This window comes from Blastomyces gilchristii (assembly GCF_000003855.2).
Source record: "Blastomyces gilchristii SLH14081 genomic scaffold supercont1.4, whole genome shotgun sequence".
Classification (NCBI taxonomy): domain Eukaryota; kingdom Fungi; phylum Ascomycota; class Eurotiomycetes; order Onygenales; family Ajellomycetaceae; genus Blastomyces; species Blastomyces gilchristii.
The window spans coordinates 4,412,478-4,430,472 of NW_003101679.1; the positions used below are offsets into that span (position 1 = coordinate 4,412,478).

The 17,995-nt window shown below is 46.8% G+C and overlaps 6 protein-coding genes across 6 annotated transcripts; 4 read left to right on the plus strand and 2 right to left on the minus strand.

Annotated features, from left to right (window-relative positions):
* Nucleotides 1–312: 312 nt before the first annotated feature.
* Nucleotides 313–4,907, minus strand: BDBG_03123 (uncharacterized protein). The gene is made up of 2 exons (XM_031721118.1): nucleotides 2,130–4,907; nucleotides 313–2,074 (listed from the first exon to the last, which is right to left on the minus strand). The coding sequence occupies exons 1-2, from the start codon at nucleotides 3,190–3,192 to the stop codon at nucleotides 1,086–1,088; spliced, it is 2,052 nt and encodes a 683-aa protein (XP_031577551.1). The 5' UTR covers nucleotides 3,193–4,907; the 3' UTR covers nucleotides 313–1,085.
* Nucleotides 4,908–5,829: 922 nt separating this feature from the next.
* Nucleotides 5,830–9,023, plus strand: BDBG_03124 (serine/threonine-protein kinase Sgk2). The gene has a single exon (XM_031721119.1). It carries the CDS (start codon nucleotides 6,233–6,235, stop codon nucleotides 8,642–8,644), a length of 2,412 nt encoding a protein of 803 aa, XP_031577552.1. The 5' UTR covers nucleotides 5,830–6,232; the 3' UTR covers nucleotides 8,645–9,023.
* Nucleotides 9,024–9,587: 564 nt separating this feature from the next.
* On the minus strand, nucleotides 9,588–11,586 carry BDBG_03125 (uncharacterized protein). The gene is made up of 3 exons (XM_031721120.1): nucleotides 10,938–11,586; nucleotides 10,211–10,811; nucleotides 9,588–10,116 (listed from the first exon to the last, which is right to left on the minus strand). The coding sequence occupies exons 1-3, from the start codon at nucleotides 11,277–11,279 to the stop codon at nucleotides 9,689–9,691; spliced, it is 1,371 nt and encodes a 456-aa protein (XP_031577553.1). The 5' UTR covers nucleotides 11,280–11,586; the 3' UTR covers nucleotides 9,588–9,688.
* Nucleotides 11,587–12,682: 1,096 nt separating this feature from the next.
* BDBG_03126 (uncharacterized protein) lies at nucleotides 12,683–13,463 on the plus strand (the record flags this gene model as incomplete). Its single annotated transcript, XM_002626903.2, has 1 exon — nucleotides 12,683–13,463. The coding sequence occupies exon 1, from the start codon at nucleotides 12,696–12,698 to the stop codon at nucleotides 13,461–13,463; it is 768 nt and encodes a 255-aa protein (XP_002626949.2). The 5' UTR covers nucleotides 12,683–12,695.
* Nucleotides 13,464–13,776: 313 nt separating this feature from the next.
* On the plus strand, nucleotides 13,777–14,785 carry BDBG_03127 (uncharacterized protein; the record flags this gene model as incomplete). Its single annotated transcript, XM_002626904.2, has 4 exons — nucleotides 13,777–13,901; nucleotides 13,957–14,112; nucleotides 14,170–14,664; nucleotides 14,758–14,785. 4 exons carry the CDS (start codon nucleotides 13,777–13,779, stop codon nucleotides 14,783–14,785), a joined length of 804 nt encoding a protein of 267 aa, XP_002626950.1.
* A 977-nt stretch (nucleotides 14,786–15,762) lies between these two features.
* On the plus strand, nucleotides 15,763–17,951 carry BDBG_03128 (uncharacterized protein; the record flags this gene model as incomplete). The annotated part of the gene is made up of 4 exons (XM_002626905.2): nucleotides 15,763–16,140; nucleotides 16,251–16,625; nucleotides 16,720–17,414; nucleotides 17,896–17,951. The coding sequence occupies exons 1-4, from the start codon at nucleotides 15,890–15,892 to the stop codon at nucleotides 17,949–17,951; spliced, it is 1,377 nt and encodes a 458-aa protein (XP_002626951.1). The 5' UTR covers nucleotides 15,763–15,889.
* Between the last annotated feature and the right edge of the window lie 44 nt (nucleotides 17,952–17,995).

The following is a 17,995-nucleotide window of genomic DNA, read 5'->3' on the forward strand; positions in this document are numbered from 1 at the left end:
AGAAAAATAATGCAGGAGCAGGTAAGAACAAATCGAAGGACGGAGTCAAATACAATATTTCCTAGGGAAATTAAAGAAGGGGGAAGCTGCGTTTAAAGGCTAGGGGGGTGTCAAGACTCAAGACAAAAAGTCTCATCCTCCCACGGAAGCCAGAAGGCCCCAGTACAGTACGTTAAAATCCTAGAGAGGTATATAAAACCCATCCCTCATACAACACTTATACTTCTCACAAAGATGCGCTTCGCGTGCAACCTATGATTCATTCCAGGTTAGGCTTTTCAAAGGATACCTAGGTAGTTAAAGTTATTGGACTTGTTTAATTCTGCTCCTTTCTCCCCTCTTCTCCTTAATTATATCTCATCGTGAATGGGTCGGAAATACTTTTGGTCTCCCCCTCTTGGTGCTAGTATATTAGAGGGCAATTGGACTTTTGCTATTGAAGAGTGAAGAGAAGGTAGAAGGGGGAGGAGGGGGGGATGATAACGAAAAAAGAGGGAAACTTCTACACTATACTTTCACTTTTTAATAGACTCCATTTTATCCTTTCCATTTTTGTATTCAACTGTCATTATATTGGACACTAATAGGGTTAAGCAAATAGCTTCAGCTTCCTTACGTCATGGCACACAGAAAAGAATCCTTTTTGATAATCAAGATCAATCAAGAGAAAACAAAACTCATATAAAAAACTTAAGGGCGCTTCAGCTTTTGTGGCTAAATAAATCATCATTTATCTCGAAACAAGAGTTGAAGTAAATTTGCGCACTTTGAGCGACGGAGGGAAACAAAAAAGGAAAAAGAGAAAAGAAAACGAAAACGGGAAACGGGAAAGGAAAAACGTTATTTCATTTGGTAATTAGGTCATATAGAAAGTTGAGGGGGTGAAAGACATTTCCACACAAATATCCACAAACGGTATCAAGGCAGTAGATAATGTTAAGACGAGGCGAGACAAAAAAGAGTAGGTATGAAGTGAAAAGAGTTAGTCCCCCACCAAGAAAAATGAAGGTTACACAAATTAAGCTTTCGTTAGAGACGCAATCGGCTCGGAGGGGGGAGGGTGGAAAGGAGGCAAGGTCCTTTCTTTAGAAAGAGATTGAATTGCTGCGGTGCGACTCAACTAGCTTACGACGAACCGCCTCGCCGCCAGTATATGTTACTCCCGTCCGCCTTCGCGTTGGAGTTTTGTTATCGATATATTTACTGCGTCTGAAGACGCTGGCGGGTCGGGAGGGTGAGTTGGCTGGTACGAACTCGCGGTGCTGGGGCAGTCGGATCAGAGCTTGGTAGCGAGAGTGGTTGCGGCGGAACGCAGTCACGATACCCCTGTCGAGGTGGTTTAAGAGGCGCTCTGCGCTATTGTTATTGACCGGAGAGACGAAGTCTGTTGTTGTCGTCATTGAAATATTGTTCATGGTTAATGACGGCGAGCCAGCTCCAACCGCTGAGGCGAGGTCCTCAGCGGCGTCGAAGGCTTTGTCCAGGTCTTCTTCGTCCGAAGAACCGTTTCCAAAGTCAATAAAGTCATTTACGTTGAGGACTCCTTCACTATCATCGTCTTCGTCTTCCTCGTCGAAGCTGAGCAGCCCGTTGGAGGGATAGAAGGCCTCAGGTGGACCGGTTATTTGACCAACGGAATCGCTGCCCAGAGCGGTGATCATGAGATTGGCGTTAGAGGAGAGCATTGGGCTTAGGTTGTTGGGCTGCATTGGCGACACTAGAGCGTCGGTGTCACTGTCATCAGCAAGAGTGGCAGCGGTTGGTCGGGGGCTATTGTTGGCGGTGTTGCATAGGCTCTGAGTAGCAGATTCAAGCCAGTCGTGTCTAGAAGTTGAATACGGGGGAATGAGGATTAACTGAGCGCCATTGGGGGCCACAACAGCTACTGGCTTATGGGGATCAGCAACGAAAGTGCCCCTAAGAGGTCCACGCCGTCGTAGTGGTTGTGAGCGCTGGGTAGATTCTTCCATAAAGGGAGGCAATGATGCGCTCGAGTCGCGACGTAAGATGGATCGAGGGTGTGTAATAGTTGCTGGGGGAGGTAAATCTTCGTCGGTCGTTTCACCACAATCCGCTGTAAATCATGGTTAGCTACCTTAAGGTATATTTTTCCGCAAGAAAATACATACACTCATAACCACTGGAACTTGCCACAGAGGACTCTGTTTCCACGTGATAGATATTGCCTGGAAGGTCATAGAAATCTTGTGAAACCAGGAACTCACTGGAGAGTGGACGACGAAGTGGTTCGGAATCATTCTCGATCATCCGTCGTAGGTCTGGATCTAGAGCATCTTGTTGCAGGAAATCGGACGTGAGCTCATCATCAGTGGTTTTATCAGAGTCCGACGAATCATCTGATTCTGCAAAATGAACGCGTCGCGCAGCTACATCGACTGTTGCGCTAGTCAATACATGATCATCGACAGCCTCAATATTGCCCGATTGTAAGAATAACTGGTCATCTTCAAAGAAGGAACCAGTAGAGTAAAGCGGACGGTTTTCAAGATCGTCCAACCCTAGCCATTCATCTGGAATTCCAGAGGGAAGTGCAGACGTGACCGTTTCCAAGTCACGCTCGTACTCCGAATCCAGGATTAACTCTTCTTCCATCAGCTCAATCTCCTGCTCTTCATCGTCTGCATCGCTAACATCATTTACAGCTTCGTATCCGTCATCTGAATCCAAGTCGATTGATTTAACCGAGCTGAGAGGACTAGCAGAACTGACGGAGCTATTTTCGGCGCAGCTCTCATAGTCAGAATGCTGGAGCTTCACCCGTTTTCGGTCCTTGAGGAGTGACAAACCACCCCGGCGCCCCGTCTTACGGTTTCTCCCTGGCTTCCGGCCATAAGACGGGGCATAAACTTCGGATTGTTCACTATCATCATCGACGGCATCTTCGTTATCTTCGTCTTCATCATCATCGTTATCGACATCGCTGTCTGAGAAGGAAACCTCACTCAGAGCAGCAGATGGCTTTCTCTTTCTATTGTTTCCATAGCCCGAATTGACGAATTTGTGTTTATTGAGACGGCGAATAGACGGTTTTTTCGGGATATTGGGCCCAAGAAGTGTCGGGATGGAGGCATATGAATCGCTATCGCTGAGTGAGGGCGCGCTGCGCTTTCCCACGAGATGCGAATTCCTTCCGGGCGAACGCCTCGACTTCGCAATGTTGGAAAGAGACATAGCAGCAGATGGGACTCCAATTGCAGTCTCAAATTAGTGGTGTTCTAGGGTAAAGGTAGATTATTTTAGAGAAATCGGAAGCGGGTTTATTAATTGCAAGTTAGGTGCGAATGGCCGGGTGGATAAAAACCGTAGGATATAGTAAAGATGTGAAAGAACTTTCACCCCGACAAAATATAATCCGTATATAGCATGTAACCGCAGAGGAGGAGAAGTAACAAGAGGTGGTCGTTCTTCTATTTTCGTAGGTAGGACGAGAGTGGCGGGGGGTGGGGGTGGGGGGAGAAAGGTAGAGAGAGGAGAGAGAGAGAGAGAGAGAGAGAAAGCAACAGCAGGCGGGTGGTAGTCTACAAAACACCTCCACCCTCGACGGACGTTGAAGTGTTTGCTCTAAGCTGGTACTGGGGGCAATTTCGACGTACGGAGTAACCGTCGAAAGAGTATCAAAATATCGTCAAGTCGATTGAAATGTACTCGTTGAGCTTCCTGGACTGGGAGAGCAATGGCGGGCGGGGCCATGCCTCCCAGTGAGGGATTTACAGCCCAGCGACAGCCATTTGGCTTGATTCCTCGACGATATTTGTAGTAAGAGTGATTGCCGGTATTCTTCTTTAAACTTAGGGGATGCAATGGGTGGTGTGGTTGGGGGGGGCAGAGGTGGTTGCGAAGAGAGGAAGAGGAAGAAAAGAAGAAGCGGGAGAGGAGAGAGGAAAAAGCAGAAAAAATGAGGCGGTCCCGTTGGTGCAGCCAGGAACTGCACGGGCCGGGGGTTGCTGCCACGGCGGTCGGAGGCGGAACTACATTAGTCCGCGCGCTGGGAACAACGCCGGCTTCTGGTGAGCCCGCCGCTGATTGGCTGGCCAGCTCACCGCATCTTCGGGTTGGCGCTGCAACTCCAGTCTGTGCCGGGGTAGGTAGGACGGACGGTTGTCACTCTGCACCCAATTTTGGAGGGGAAATACCTTCCAGCAGGGATCGTTACCTGCCCTTGCCACTTTGGAACATGCGAAGTAGAAAATACGCTGAATAGTTTGCACACATTCTAATAGCTACCTACCTACCTCAACCAGCGTCTCTTGGTTCTCCTTCTAGCTCCCAAAGCAATTCCTGGAATGAGTAATAACATGTTCTGGCCTTCCAGTCATAGAGAGATATGACTAACTTAATCGGTACGTGAAGAGTCACAGGAACTCCCGGGTCGTGTCATATCAAAGGTGTCAACTCATGAGTCCCAAACACTAGTCTGGTGGCACTCGGACAGAAAGAGCAGCGCCAGAGTGATACCTTATGGTCCATCTGCTAATGTCTTGCATGCATGAAACTACTGCGGATGTCCTTCTCCCCTCTCTGACAACTATGAGGGATGCGCATACGTAGCCTCACCACCATACAGACCAGCAACCCCAGAGCAAAAACATCACACTACTACTTCTTTCTATACGGAGTAATTCCCTTAGCAACTAATAAATTACTAAATTCAACCATCCTAAACCGGAACTATCTAATTCTAGCCTCTTCCTCTGTTCCCGTCTACTCCATAAACGCGAAAAGGGAAAAAAAAAAGTCCAAAGCCAAAGCTCCGAGGTTCCGCTCCCAGAACAACCACGAAAATAGCTGCCCCGTCAGACCAATGAGACTCAGCCCGAACTCCAATCACTCCAATCATCGCCAACCCAGACCCAGCGAGTGGCTAACAGTCTCTCTCACAGCCAAAGCACCGGCTTGGAATGATTCATCAATTCATAGTACGGAGTACGGAGGTGTGGAACATATAAGTCCATGCACACGCTAGAAATTTATTTTGAAATTCCAATACTGGAGTCAAATTGTACCGGCCCGTGCTCTCAATAATAATGTTCAGGAGGTCAGGCCCCTATAATATTAAGCACTCAATAGTTGCCCATCAAGCTGAGAGATAGACATCACAGGCATCAGCAGGGCTCATAATCACCTCTAAACTGTTCAAAAGGGATGGTAATCCTTTTACCACTTAAATTACTAGTGTCTGCAAGAACTTAAGTTCCACACCTCCGTTGTGACAGCCTGACAGGGAGGAACCCATCGGAATCCCTCGTTATCAGTCGCGATGCGCTCTCCCTTTCCTTCTAAAGTATTCTCAGAAATGCTTCAGTTTAACTTTTCTTTTTTTTTTTCTTTTTTTTTATTCTCAAAGTTCTGTATGCTAGGACTGACTTGGTTCTTTTCCCTTTTGCCGTTTATTTCTTCCGGGCCGTTTCCTTTTCCGCCCATGCTATTGCTTTTCAGTAACTACTCCGTATACCTCTACAGAGGGCGCTATCAAAAGAATTGCACCGCTCAGATTCAATTTATACATCTAAGAAGCACCACCATGAGTAATTACATTTAGCTTCAAATCACCCCACATTCTATTTATATGAGATTGTGTGGCGGGCTGCGCCCGATCAATCATATAGACTATTCCATTACACTCCATAGATTCCGCCGAAAGCTCCGATTCTCGGTCGCTGATCCTCAGCTGAAAAACCCACAGAATTCCTATCCTTCCGCCCCAAAGCTCCACTGTGTACACATATAAATATCCACTTCAATCACTGATTCCCACACTTTCTCTTTTTTTTCTTCTCTAATGTTTTTCACTTTGTTATATAAGATCTATATATATTATACTGATCTATTCAGTGTAAGGCCTCTTACACTTGAAAAACATTCATTATCTTCTTATTAGAAATGATTATTCATGTTCATTGTCTTCTTATTAGAAACAATTACTTATTGAGAAGATATCTGAATGTGTAACAACATGTAAGAAATAAGAGAAATGAATAATCAGTTAAGTGAACACTAAGTCTCAATCAGTTATATCCCGGCTGACTGTACGGGCGGTTAGCGCACAGTTGCATCACGTGATAACGTTTCACTGCCTAACACGATGAGAAGAGTAGCTTCTGAAGGCTAAATCATTTCTGACGACAACTGGTAGGAAAGGGATGACTACTAAAGTGTCTGATCAATCACACTTTCATCACAAAATATTATTGAACACTCAACACTGCTGGAAATGGCAGACTTTTCAGAGGACGATCACGTCGTTATTCTAAAATATCCGTTGAATGACTCACTTGATCGATTACAAAAGCTTCTTCAGGAGGCAGAGCATCATTACAACCATGTCACTATGGAAAGCAGTGAAGCCTGCCATGATGCAGTATCAAAACTCCTCACCACATTGATGGGTGAAAAGTCAGCTTTCCACCTGCGTTCGCCAGCGAGCGATAAAAATGTGGCATCAGAGCTATCAAGATTGTTCACCTACCTTCAGAATGATGACTTCAATTACGAACACTACCGCGCACTTATCCGACTTGTTATTGAAAAGGCGACCGATGTGGACATCTGGAAGGCCGTCCTCGACCTCATTGTTACCTCGCGATCGACCCCACCGACGACCATCCCCCCCTCCTTTGACGGCACCCCAGTCAAATCCACCTCATCATCGCAAAAAGGCTCTGAGCAGACACGTGAGTTGGTGAATCTGAGAATCTTTGAGGAGATACGTGGCTGCACATTTCGAGGCATTGAGGGCTTCTTTGACAAGTACTTTGAGGGGAAAGACTGGAGCAGCAAAGCAGATGCCATCTGTCAACGTGTGCTGGCCCCAGACAGTGATGGTAATTGGGCTCAGTTTCCTGATCCTCCGACACAGAACAATGTCCTTACCTGGTGGTTTCGTCTTCAAGAAGACCTTCTCTTGGAATCACGCGGCATCTACTACACCACAGCAAGCAAAGCAGATCTTATTGGTTCAAAGGCAGAGCGGCAAGTTGACCTTCTTTTGAGAGCTAGAAGCACAAGCCTCTCACAAGGCAAACACAACTGGAGAGACATCCTGGTAGTTGGTGAGCTCAAAAAATCCAAGGAGGAGATCAGGACCAAAGACACCCTGCTGCAGATGAGCTGCTATGTGCGTGATGTCTTTGCCGCCCAGCCCACCCGACGGTTCATCCACGCATTCGCTGTCTGTGGGACCAAGATGGAGGCATGGATGTTCGACCGCTCGGGCCCCTACAGCTCAGGTGTCATTGACATCTACAAGGACTCAAGACGGTTCTTTCAGATGCTTGTGGGTTACACCATGATGAGTGACGAGGAGCTGGGACTGGACACTTTTATTGCCAGGGATGAAGGCAGCAGCAAGTTGATAACTGTCAGAGGGCGGTCTGGGACTTCAGAGGAAACAGTGCTGCGGCTGGGTGAAATGCTTTCCTTTCAACATGCCATTGTGTGTCGCGGGACCACATGTTTTCTCGCAGATGATGGACAAGTGGAGGGTGTAGCCAAGTTCTCATGGGTATCAGACAAGCGGCGCCCAGAGGTGGAGCTCCTTGAGCTAGCAGGTCAAAAAAATGTCCAAGGGGTTGCAAGGATTATTGGCCACAGTACCATCACCAGCATCGCTGACATGCGCTGTGGCCTGACCTTTGACAACAAGCGCCACAACTTCAAAAGCACAACTCCAAGCACAGCCTCCTCATTTCATCAATCTCAGCCGCTCACCGAGCCCGATCACTTGGATATCCATCAAAAATCATCTTCCAGGAAACACAGATCTCCAGACAAGGGGATGCAGGCGTCCAAACGATCGCGTTCCATCAATCAGCTGTCAAGAGCCACTCAGCAGGATAATGAACTAGCTTTCTCTATTCAGTCAGTGCATGAGCCAAGCCTCTTCAACAGGAATGGAGAGGAACCCTATGACAACCGTGTCCTCCGCTGTCTTGTGATATCACCCGCTGGCCGGCCGATCTACAAGTACAGATCACCCTTGGAGCTACTCATGGCACTTCGTGATGCTATAAAGGCGCACCGGTCTCTTTATCTGGATGGGAACATCCTTCATCGGGATATTTCTGAGAACAATATAATAATAACCAATCCAGATAAGGCGGATGGTCACTCAGGCATGCTAATTGATCTAGATCTTGCCAAAGAAGTTGGGAGCGCGCGAAGCGGCGCACGGCACCAGACAGGCACAATGGAGTTCATGGCAATTGAGGTGCTGCTTAATATTGACCATACCTATCGGCATGATCTTGAGTCATTCTTCTACGTGCTTATCTGGCAATGTGCCCATCACGGTTGGGAGTTAAAACCACCACAAACATCTCATCAACTTCAAGAAAAGTCCGGATTTAGTATGCTCAAGAAATGGTACACCGGCAACTACGAGGAAATTGCAACTTATAAACGAGGCAACATGGAAGCTGGCGGCTTTGAGCGCATCCTGATGAAAGAATTTCCTCCATGGTTTGACTGGGTCAAACCACTCTGCAGAAACATACGGCGCATACTATTTCCTCATGGAGTGGAAGGACTTATAGTTGGAACACCGCAAGACCCAAAAAGGCTATATGATCCTATTATCAAGGCGTATGATGATGCGATAGCTCTGATTGAAACCGAATATGAATAAGTATCATTTATATTAGTTAGCCCGCTGAATGCATACCAAATTAGTCTACATAACTAGGTTATTTTACAACTCAAGGCAACAATGATTTGAGCCCAGTTTTGTTGCAAACCTCAAATCATTCGAAAGTCGTGGTGGAGTATAGTATTGTGTAATGAAATCAGTCAATTTGGTATAGCCCAGAGGAGGGGGTTTATATAGTTCAGAAAGGGGCAATGTTGCGCTAAATCCGATCAGGATGGCGCTAAACCATGTAAGGTAATTCCCCATGGTATACCTAGGTACTATCGCATGCGGCACACGGATGGTAATTACGAGTGCCTTAATTACCTTTCAGCCCGGCTAAAAACCAATACTACTACTAATAAGACAATAATCCGAATGCAAAAGGTGGGATGGAAGAGGGCTAGAGCTGGTTTAAATTTAAACATTATTTTCAAAGGCAGCATATGCAGTAAGAAACAATCAGATAAAATAAAAAAGGGGGGGTACATGATATTTGGTATATTCGTAAAAAAGCCATGCCGTAACAAGTCGTAGAAGATAGAAATGGGATTATGGGAAAGAAAATGGGGAAATACTGAGAATATCCGCGAAGAATATGAAAAATAAAAGAAAACTCGCGGTGCCAGACCGCCTTTAGCAACCCACCTACATGTACTTACTCCCCACCCCGCCGCTCAACCCCAAACCCGCTTCACCTATAGAAAAACAATCATACATACCCCTCCCCAACATCAGCAGTTAATTACCATTATGGCTCTTGTTGGATTCCCGCTCTTTTCTCTGGTAGTATGCTTTCTTTTCTCCATCTGCTATCCCCAGGTCCCCACTCTCCGCTCTACCATTGTAGCCCGTCGGTGAAAGAGAACTACTGGCCCCCCTTCCAGCCCTCCTACGTGTCCATTCCAAAAAAAAAAAAAAAAAAAAAAAAAAAAAAAAAAAAAAAAAAAAAAAAAAAAAAAAAAAGAAATTGGGAAAAACAAAAAGAAGCCCCATCAGATGCAAAGCTAGCTCAACATCTTCCCCGTGACCACATTAGCAGGTCTAGGTCCCCGGATATGGCTGAACTACCTTCGGCAGGCGACGTGTCTGGTTCTCAGCTTCTGACGCCAGCGATGGTAATGATACGTTGTCAACAGTAGTGCTCGTCGTTGCCGTTGTCGTTGTCGTTATCGGTACAGTTGTCGGCACCGCTGGTTCTGGTGGTAGTAAGGCAGCTTGCCGTGCATCATCCTGCGTTCCCCTCACTCCAGCCCTGTCTTCTCCTTCGTCTGTATCTCTCCGCCCTTGCTTAGGTGCGCTTGTGGCTGCGGTAGTCGTGGTCTGTGCTTCTGATGTGTTGTTATCGTCCTTATCAGTCGTAGTGTCCTCATTGGTGATCGTGGCACTCTGTTCCTCTGCTTTGAGTTTTTCCTTTTCAAGACGCACTTCGCGGCCACGTTTATGGCAGTACCAGAGGACGAATAGGAGGACTATATCAGTAGTTAGTGTAAATGAACCATAAAGAATCAAAAAGGAAGGAAAGGCAGAAGAAAACAGAAAAATCGAATGAAACGGCATGCTTACTAAATAACGCCAACGACATCAAAACGTTCATCCCCATAAGCGCCGGGAACCGTGCCTGAAGGAAACCAACAATGGACCGTAACATCCCCGCAATCGCCGCTGGTTTCCCCACCAGCTCCTTCAAACTGGGGATCTTCAACCCCATCGACTTCGCCTTCTCCGCTGTCTTCGTAGCTTCTTCCAGGCTAATTCCACTCTTGCCGGCTTTCTCAGCAGCCATCGCCAGGAACTCCGGCGCAAATTTCTCAGTCACTTTATCCGGCAGCTGCTCGATGAGTTTCTGCAGGAATCCTGGTAGATGGTTGAAGGAATTTTGCAGTTGTCCATCTTCATTTGTTAGTAGGGATTCCAGATCATGGTATGCGGTCGGCACACCGTTGATCAGGTCTTTGAGGATAAAGTTGAATTTTTTGAGGATGACCTGCGTTTCGTCACTGATCGAGAATATGCGATTGTTGACTGCTGAGAGATTCAACCGCTCGAGGACTTTGGTCAAATCGTCTTGTTCCATTTTTACTTCGTCCGGGCTAAACTCCTCTGTCTTCGTGCGGGACGGCTTGATGTTTTCTGCGATGTTTGATAGGCCTGCGGCAGTATGTTCCTAATACCCGCAAAATGGTTGAGTTAACAACACCTATTAGCCCACTGTCTAGACATCCCCGATACTCGACGGGAGAAGCATCTTATAATAATAAAAAGGTAAAAACAAAAAACGTATATATCCCACCTTCTTCCTCTTATCCATACCCTGAGCTATCCAACCCCACGGACTCTTCTTCTTCCCCTTCCCCTTTGACTCCTTGCTCAAACTCCTTTGCAAACCCCCGTCATCAGCCTCCGGGGAGCCCTTCGTCGTACTATCTTCCAGTGGCGACTGTGGAAGGGGGATATGCTGCGCGCCATCCATGAGTGCTATCTGCGGATCTTTCCCAACACCCTCCGCCTGAGAAGTAACTTGTTGTAAAAAGGCTTCGTCATCGGAGGTTAGGACGGGTTCTGGTGCTGGGGCCTTGGGAGCCTTGGAGAGGTGCGTTTTCGCCTTAATGTAATTAATATACTGCGCTGCCATCGCTTTGGGAGGGAAAATGTGGAGATGAAAAGGGGTTTTTTATATCCGAGACTCTTATGGTTTATCTGATATGATGGTGGGAAATTCTTTTCAAGGAAATGATGTTTCCGGAAGGCGTAGGGCCTCAGCTGCCCGGCTTTCTTCGCACCGGGGCGGGGTAGCAGAACAACAATTTCAAATTCTGTAAGGTATGAATAATGATGTGAAAAGAGCGATCTGGGGCTAAAATACTACAGGCTTTTTAAATGATAGAAGGGTATCTTATAATGATCAAAAATAAGAGATGGGGGGTGAAGATGAGCAGGCATCAATGGTGGGCATCCTCAAACACGCTCTTTCTCCCTATTCTAAAACGTCATAGCGCCAGATGGATAGCACGTGCCTGGCTTGAAACGTGGGTCTGGGCAAGGCGCTTATCGAGAAGCTTTGTTACTGCCCCGCGACCACCTAAATTCAGGATTTCTCAAGACGAAGTTTGAGGAACATAAAGTGGAAAAAACAACTGTTGGAACACTTCTCTTTCTTCACATTTCTACTTAATGCTTTATTAGGGAACGCCCCACTCATTGCATTGTTCAATTCCCAGTCTCGTCCGAAGATCCAATGGTGTGGCTAGTGGCACGAACATACTTTACGCTAGGACCACAGCTTATCGTCGATTGGGTTTTAGTTCGCCAGGCACCCCAAACCATTAATCACATGATGCTAGCATGTTCACTCGCAAACATCACTTCCATAGCACATAGCTATCTAAGAATACGTGTTTAGTTTACATGACTATGCCTTCAAAAGGTTGTAATGAATTTTGTGTTAGTAAGAGCCGAGTCCTGTGGTAGTGGCTGCCCTCCTTCCTAGAATGAACACGAATCAAGCCCCCAGTCCGAAGAAGAGCGATTATATAGCTCGTGTGCGTAGCCTTCTTAAGGAACTACTTTTTTCTACAGCTAGTTTGTCTATGGTTTGGTGCTCTATTCCTCGTGGTTTGGACAACAGGAACAGTATTTCGTCGTGGAGCTTCTCAATTCATCATTGGCCATAGAAGTAGCCTTACTCTTGAATGGATATACCCATATGTATCTTGCAAGGTGTAAATAGACTTCGAGAATTGAGAACAGAAAAAGAGGAAAAAGTCATTTCAAAATAACACTGAGAAACCACGGTGTTAAAATCTACTGCGGAGACAGGAAGAAAAGAAGCGGGCTCGTGGCCTCGCAATCTGTCTTGGCCGGGAAATTGAAGCTAAGGCCGGGCAAATAATGTCTAAACACGGTTTCGGTATGGAAAGAGAACTGCCATATAAAGAGGGAAAATAAGAAGACCTAGGGCCCTTTAAGAGTTTACAAAGATAATAATGATTTGCACGCGGTTCGCATAACTTCTTCCAGGAACACTGCATGGGGATGGGAGCTGCCAATCATGGTAGCAATAAACAGACAAGCAGCGAATAAACGCAACGACGTGGTTCTTGTAGCTAATCGCGTGTGTTCTTTCAACGAGAACCATATGACTTGGAAGTTGCGAAGAAAGGCGAGGAAGGACAATGCCAGGTCTGCGGGCAAACGTATTGGGGGATTGTGTAAGATAGATGAGGCGGCTGGAGAATTGAAGCTTCATTTGACGAATAGCTCGGCTAAACGTCGCGATGTGTGGTCAAAGCAGGGGAATATTGGTGGGTGGGTGGGTGACGATGAAGATGATGATGATAGTTCGCAGTTCGGGTCCCGGTCTGTTCCTGACCCAGCCCCAGCCTTAACTGTTCTCCTCCTGCCAGGTGGCTATCCAGGTGTGGCTCTGCGAGTTTGTGGTCCAAATATGGTTCGGCCATTGCATTCCGATGAATGGGTCCGGGCGTGTCAAATCCACTCCCGAGCCACACAAGGCCCAGGAAGACGGACAAATCCCTGGCTTGAGTCACGCCAAGTACATGCTAAGTGGATTGGCCAATATCACGATGAACAATGGTCAATGCCCAGCGCTGACGGGACGCAACTGGCTGGTGGGATGCAGCCCCTTTCGTGGTTGAATGGTGATCCCCAGTGGCTGCCTTGCCCTAACTCCGCCCCAGCCCACGGTTTAGTGCCGTCCGGGGTATCACATGACCTGCTGCCAGCATATCAACGTCGTCGCTCGCATTCCCACTTCCTTTCTCTTTCTCCTCTCTTCCTCACGCTTCTCAAGAGCTGACCGTTTCTCTCCCGCACACTGGTTTCAATTTGTGGAATCTTGTGCGAAAAGCCGCTTCGAGAACGCATTCTTCCTGTCGTCCTTTTCTCCCTCGGGAGTTGGGTGGTCAGAGGACTGAATTCTTGAATAAAGGCTTCCAAGGCTCCCATGCTACGTGCGTGATTCAAGCAGCGTCGTCTTCAATCCTGGCACAAAGCCCTCACGCTCATTATATAAAACCCTGGGTTCTTCCGCCGCTCTTTATTGTCCTTCGTTCTTCTTTCGTTTGATTTTCAGCCTTCGACAAGTTTTCATTTACGACTTCGACGCAACAATGTTCAAACGTTCTTTTACCACAAGGGATCGGGTGGGCAAGGCCGTCAAGCCGACCAAGAAGATCTATCGCGAGCGCACGAAGGTCAAGATGCAGGAGAAACTGGACAGTCCACCGGTTGGAAGGTTGGTGAATCACCGCTTCCTACTCTATGAAGATCCTCTCTGACTTTTCAACAAGCAAAATCACTAGCCCCATAATCACCATGATTGTGGGTCATGAACAGCGTCTTTTCGCTGCTCATGAGGATGTCCTGTCCGTTTCACCCTACTTTGTTACTGCCCTAAAAGGCCAAATTCTCGATGGTAGCCCCAAGCAAGTGGGCCTGCCTGACGAGTAAGTATACTAACGTTTACGGAGATGGAAAATGTCCAAATGCTTATTTCTTTCCAGAGAACCGGAGATACTGTCCTGTATTCTCGAGTACCTCTACAAGGGTGACTATTATCCTCGTCTGCTGCACAACAGACGTCGCAACTCTTGGGCACTCGAGGATGCCCAGGACCCCCAAAATAAAGGAGGCCGCGGATCATGCGAATCCACAATTTTCCACACTGGTGTCGGCGACTATATCCTCCGAGATACCGCCGTGTACTGCGCTGCTGAGAAGTACGGCTTGGAGGAGCTAAAGCGCCTTGCTCTTCGGAAACAAGGCCTTCAGACAGGAATCCCTGTCGACGTGATCCTTCGATCGGCTCGGTATGCGTATGACCATACACCAGACAACGAGTCGCGGCTCCGCGCTCATTTTCTTGCCCTGATCATCAGAAGTCGTAAGACTTTTAAGAGGAGTGGAACCATGCAGATGGAGATGGAGAGTGGCGGCAAATTGTTTTTCGATCTTTTCGTGGCAATGTGCAACCACATCGATGACATTGTCGAGATCAGGTAAGCTCCCCTTTCTTCTTACCTTGTTTGCTAATCTACTGTTTTGTTTGCCAATTCGCCAAGGAGCTTACGTCTTTGTGCCCGGCCCAACAGTAACAACCGATCTCCCAAGGTCATCTAAAAGATGAGATTGCACGGAGTTTTTACGGAATTAATCGAACGCCTCGGAGTTATCAAGTCGGATTTCAGGGAGCATCTAACCAGAATGTGCAGGATTAAAACCGAGAAAGATTCCGAGGTTGTTTTTCCTCTTTCTTCAAATGAAAAACTTCCCTTCTGTTCGAGGTTGGCCGCAAATTTTGGTTTAGAAGAAAAACCCCCTCTACTCTTTTTAATATCTCCTCCCCCCTAATAACGTACACCAGCAATTTGCCTTCACGTCTTAAACTAATCCTCCGGAAGGAAAGCATTTAACAGCCAAGTCCCGCGACGTCTTTCGCAACGATTTTCCTTTTGCTATTTTGGTTTATTAATACCTTTTTCTTATTTACCCATCTACTGCGTCTGTCTATTTTGGACTTCTGCTATCAGCGCGCCTTGATGAGGAGGTGTGTGTTTTGTACTATACTTCCCGGCTGCGATGAACCTCGCATGATCAGGTTTTTGCAAGAATATGAGAGATTCGGCCACCTCAAAACCTTTCCTCTTTTGCCTCTTTGATATTTTCGTAAACAATTGTAGACAAGCTACTTAGTCCTGATTGATACACAATGGTCCCGTCTACTAAGAGCGATATTTCCCATGTATGAAGAAGCTATTCTTCATCCAACAACTTTTTTATCTGTCTCCTATTGTTTTCGTCTCATATGTTTCAGGTAAGATAATTGAGATTCATCATTCTCAACTACTCAAGCGCAGTTGAAACACGGCAAGCATCTTTTGTGTTGTTCGCGGGCGAAAGTCCCTTTCAGCCTTGGCTACCTAGCACAGTAGCAACGTATGCGGGCTAAAACGGGTCCGCTCAATTCAATGTGTTGGTATCCATTGAAGCTCTCTCCAGTGCCACTTTTAGAATTCTTTTTAAAAAAAAGGAAAAAGGAAAACAAAACCCCTATCCATCACACCAACGCTCCAGAACTGCACATGTACCATCCTCCAACAAAATTCAACACGCCGGCCACTCTAATAATTGAGCCTTTTCTCTTCCTTTGCACAATACTCTCATTTTGTTCCATTCATATACCCAACCTCCCTAAACGGACAGAAAAACGAGCAGGTTGGGAACATGGATAAGGTCTCTCAGTTCTACCCAAAAATCCGGCCCATCAGGTCCCTCAATCCCGGTGAATGTTTTCTCGTTCAATATCGCGATAGAGAGAAGAAAGAGCTCTGGATTGGTGTCATCTGCTCTCGGGATATGATATCTGACGAAGTCTGGCGCCATCGTCGGATCGGTTCGCTCCCCAAAAACGGCCAGTGGAAGACTCAACTTGATCGTCGTCATTATCCTGTATACCTTCCGAAGAAGGGGAAAGTGTACGCATACCATATCCGATGGCTATTTAGAATAAATTTGCATCTGCATTTTGTGAGTTTGCGTGCGTTTAGGTTGAAAAAAGTAGCTAATAAATAGCCTTACGTTCAAGAATATGGGTACACTTCATTCATCTGTTCGAAATCCACCGCGCACGATACGATGAATTTGACGCTTCCCCTGATTACTCAGAGTTCTGCGAAGTTCTCAACTGGGTTTTGGAGGGCCAGGATATTACATTTTGGGAACGGATGGCGCCTGGGGAGTTTAAGGCGCGAAAAGAAATGACGCAGGGCAAACTGCAATCACTCGTGGCTGCTGCGGGTACTTTCACCAAGAGGATTCAGCAAATTAGCCCTCCAGCCCAGAGTAACAGAGAGAATGATGGATATATTTTATCAGACGACAGCGTCGAAAAACCAGTTGCCCAGGTTGCGGAAGCCGCCCAGACCGCCAAAGTACCGGATTCTCAAGAAAGGGCTCGCTGGTAAGTTTAACATTGCATGTTCAGTTCTACTCTTTCTATCTGGATCCCTCCAATCACAAAGTACTGTACATCCCGTTTTCTAACAACACAACAGCAATGAGCCTCTCCAGTGCAGAGTAGATGTATACATTGGAACAGGAGCTAGCAGCAAAGTCTACAACATGCCACGCCAATGCCTCACTAAATCCGGCTTCCTGGAGAGATGCCTCATGACGCGAAACCAATCCACAATTGCCAGTGATCCAGTTCTCGACAGCACCTCCCACGCCGATTTCGCAGTGCTACTATCCTTCCTAAAGATTGGGGAATATACCCCTCAACTCATCGCTTCATGGAGAAGACATCACCATCTCGAGAGGGAACCTCCTCCCACTGCCCCCAATCGCGGTATAACCTTCTACCTCGAAGGTCTTGTCACCCACGAAGAGCATGAGAAGGAAGTCCTGCGCTGCGGATACATCTATCTACTAGCGCAGAAATTTGAGATACCAGCATTGCAAGCGCTCGTTCTACGGAAACTCCGTCTCGGATTTCCCGTGATCAGTTACAAGACGATGTTGACGCTGGTTGCATATGTGTTTGCACGACTTGATGCCAATAATCACACCGTGGATCCAGGTAGTAGCCCCCTGCTAACAGGGACTCCAACAGCTGGGGCTCCTCCGTCAAGTACACTGGCAGAACACCATGCGAAGGAAGAGCCGTTGAGGGCGTACCTGATTGAGTGGCTGGTTGTGCATATGACCGCTGCATCGAGGACTGAGGGGCGCTTGTACTGGGACACTGTCAGTAAATTCAAGGATTTGAAGAAAACTGTACTGATTAGAGCGGCAAAGATGGAAATCGATGGACCGGGCAAATGTGCAATGAGACATTTTCAGTCGACACTGGGGACTATGATAGTTTGAGGATTGTTTGGTGTGAAGATATGGTCTGTGCAGGAAAGGAGCGCAGGGAAGCACTTTCGTTCGTCGCATGACGATGTGACATGATGTAAATGTTCGACGAGACGAGGAGAAACTGATGAGTCAATACTTTATTGCCTGAGATTTGGTCTGTTAAAACAAACGCGGAATTAACAATGGGCTATGTTCGTATTTGGAACGGGTTTGATAGATATCCATGGATTCTGTGTTTTTTGTTTTAATTTCAGGGAGTTATTCTGCAAACAGGTAGCAAGTTCAAGACAGGATTTCGTCGACAGACAAAATGCTTAATATCTCTGCTAGGGATAAATTTATTTGCGGCTAACATTTTATATCCTTTGTAGCGGTACAAGCTGCATGGCCATACCTATCCATGGATGTACAGTACAAAGACTGGTGAAACAAAAGGGGGGTTGAAGCTCCTATTAAATAGTTAGGGTTTTG

Bases quoted from the DNA above. Each gene is read 5' to 3' on its own strand.
- BDBG_03124 (XM_031721119.1), top strand. From the start codon at position 6,233: ATGGCAGACTTTTCAGAGGACGATCACGTCGTTATTCTAAAATATCCG.
- BDBG_03125 (XM_031721120.1), bottom strand. From the start codon at position 11,279: ATGGCAGCGCAGTATATTAATTACATTAAGGCGAAAACGCACCTCTCC. The intron at 10,812-10,937 runs GTGGGATATATA...TGCGGGTATTAG, and splicing joins GTATGGATAAGAGGAAGAAG to GAACATACTGCCGCAGGCCT. The intron at 10,117-10,210 runs GTAAGCATGCCG...CTACTGATATAG, and splicing joins GATGTCGTTGGCGTTATTTA to TCCTCCTATTCGTCCTCTGG.
- BDBG_03123 (XM_031721118.1), bottom strand. From the start codon at position 3,192: ATGTCTCTTTCCAACATTGCGAAGTCGAGGCGTTCGCCCGGAAGGAAT. The intron at 2,075-2,129 runs GTATGTATTTTC...CATGATTTACAG, and splicing joins AAGTTCCAGTGGTTATGAGT to CGGATTGTGGTGAAACGACC.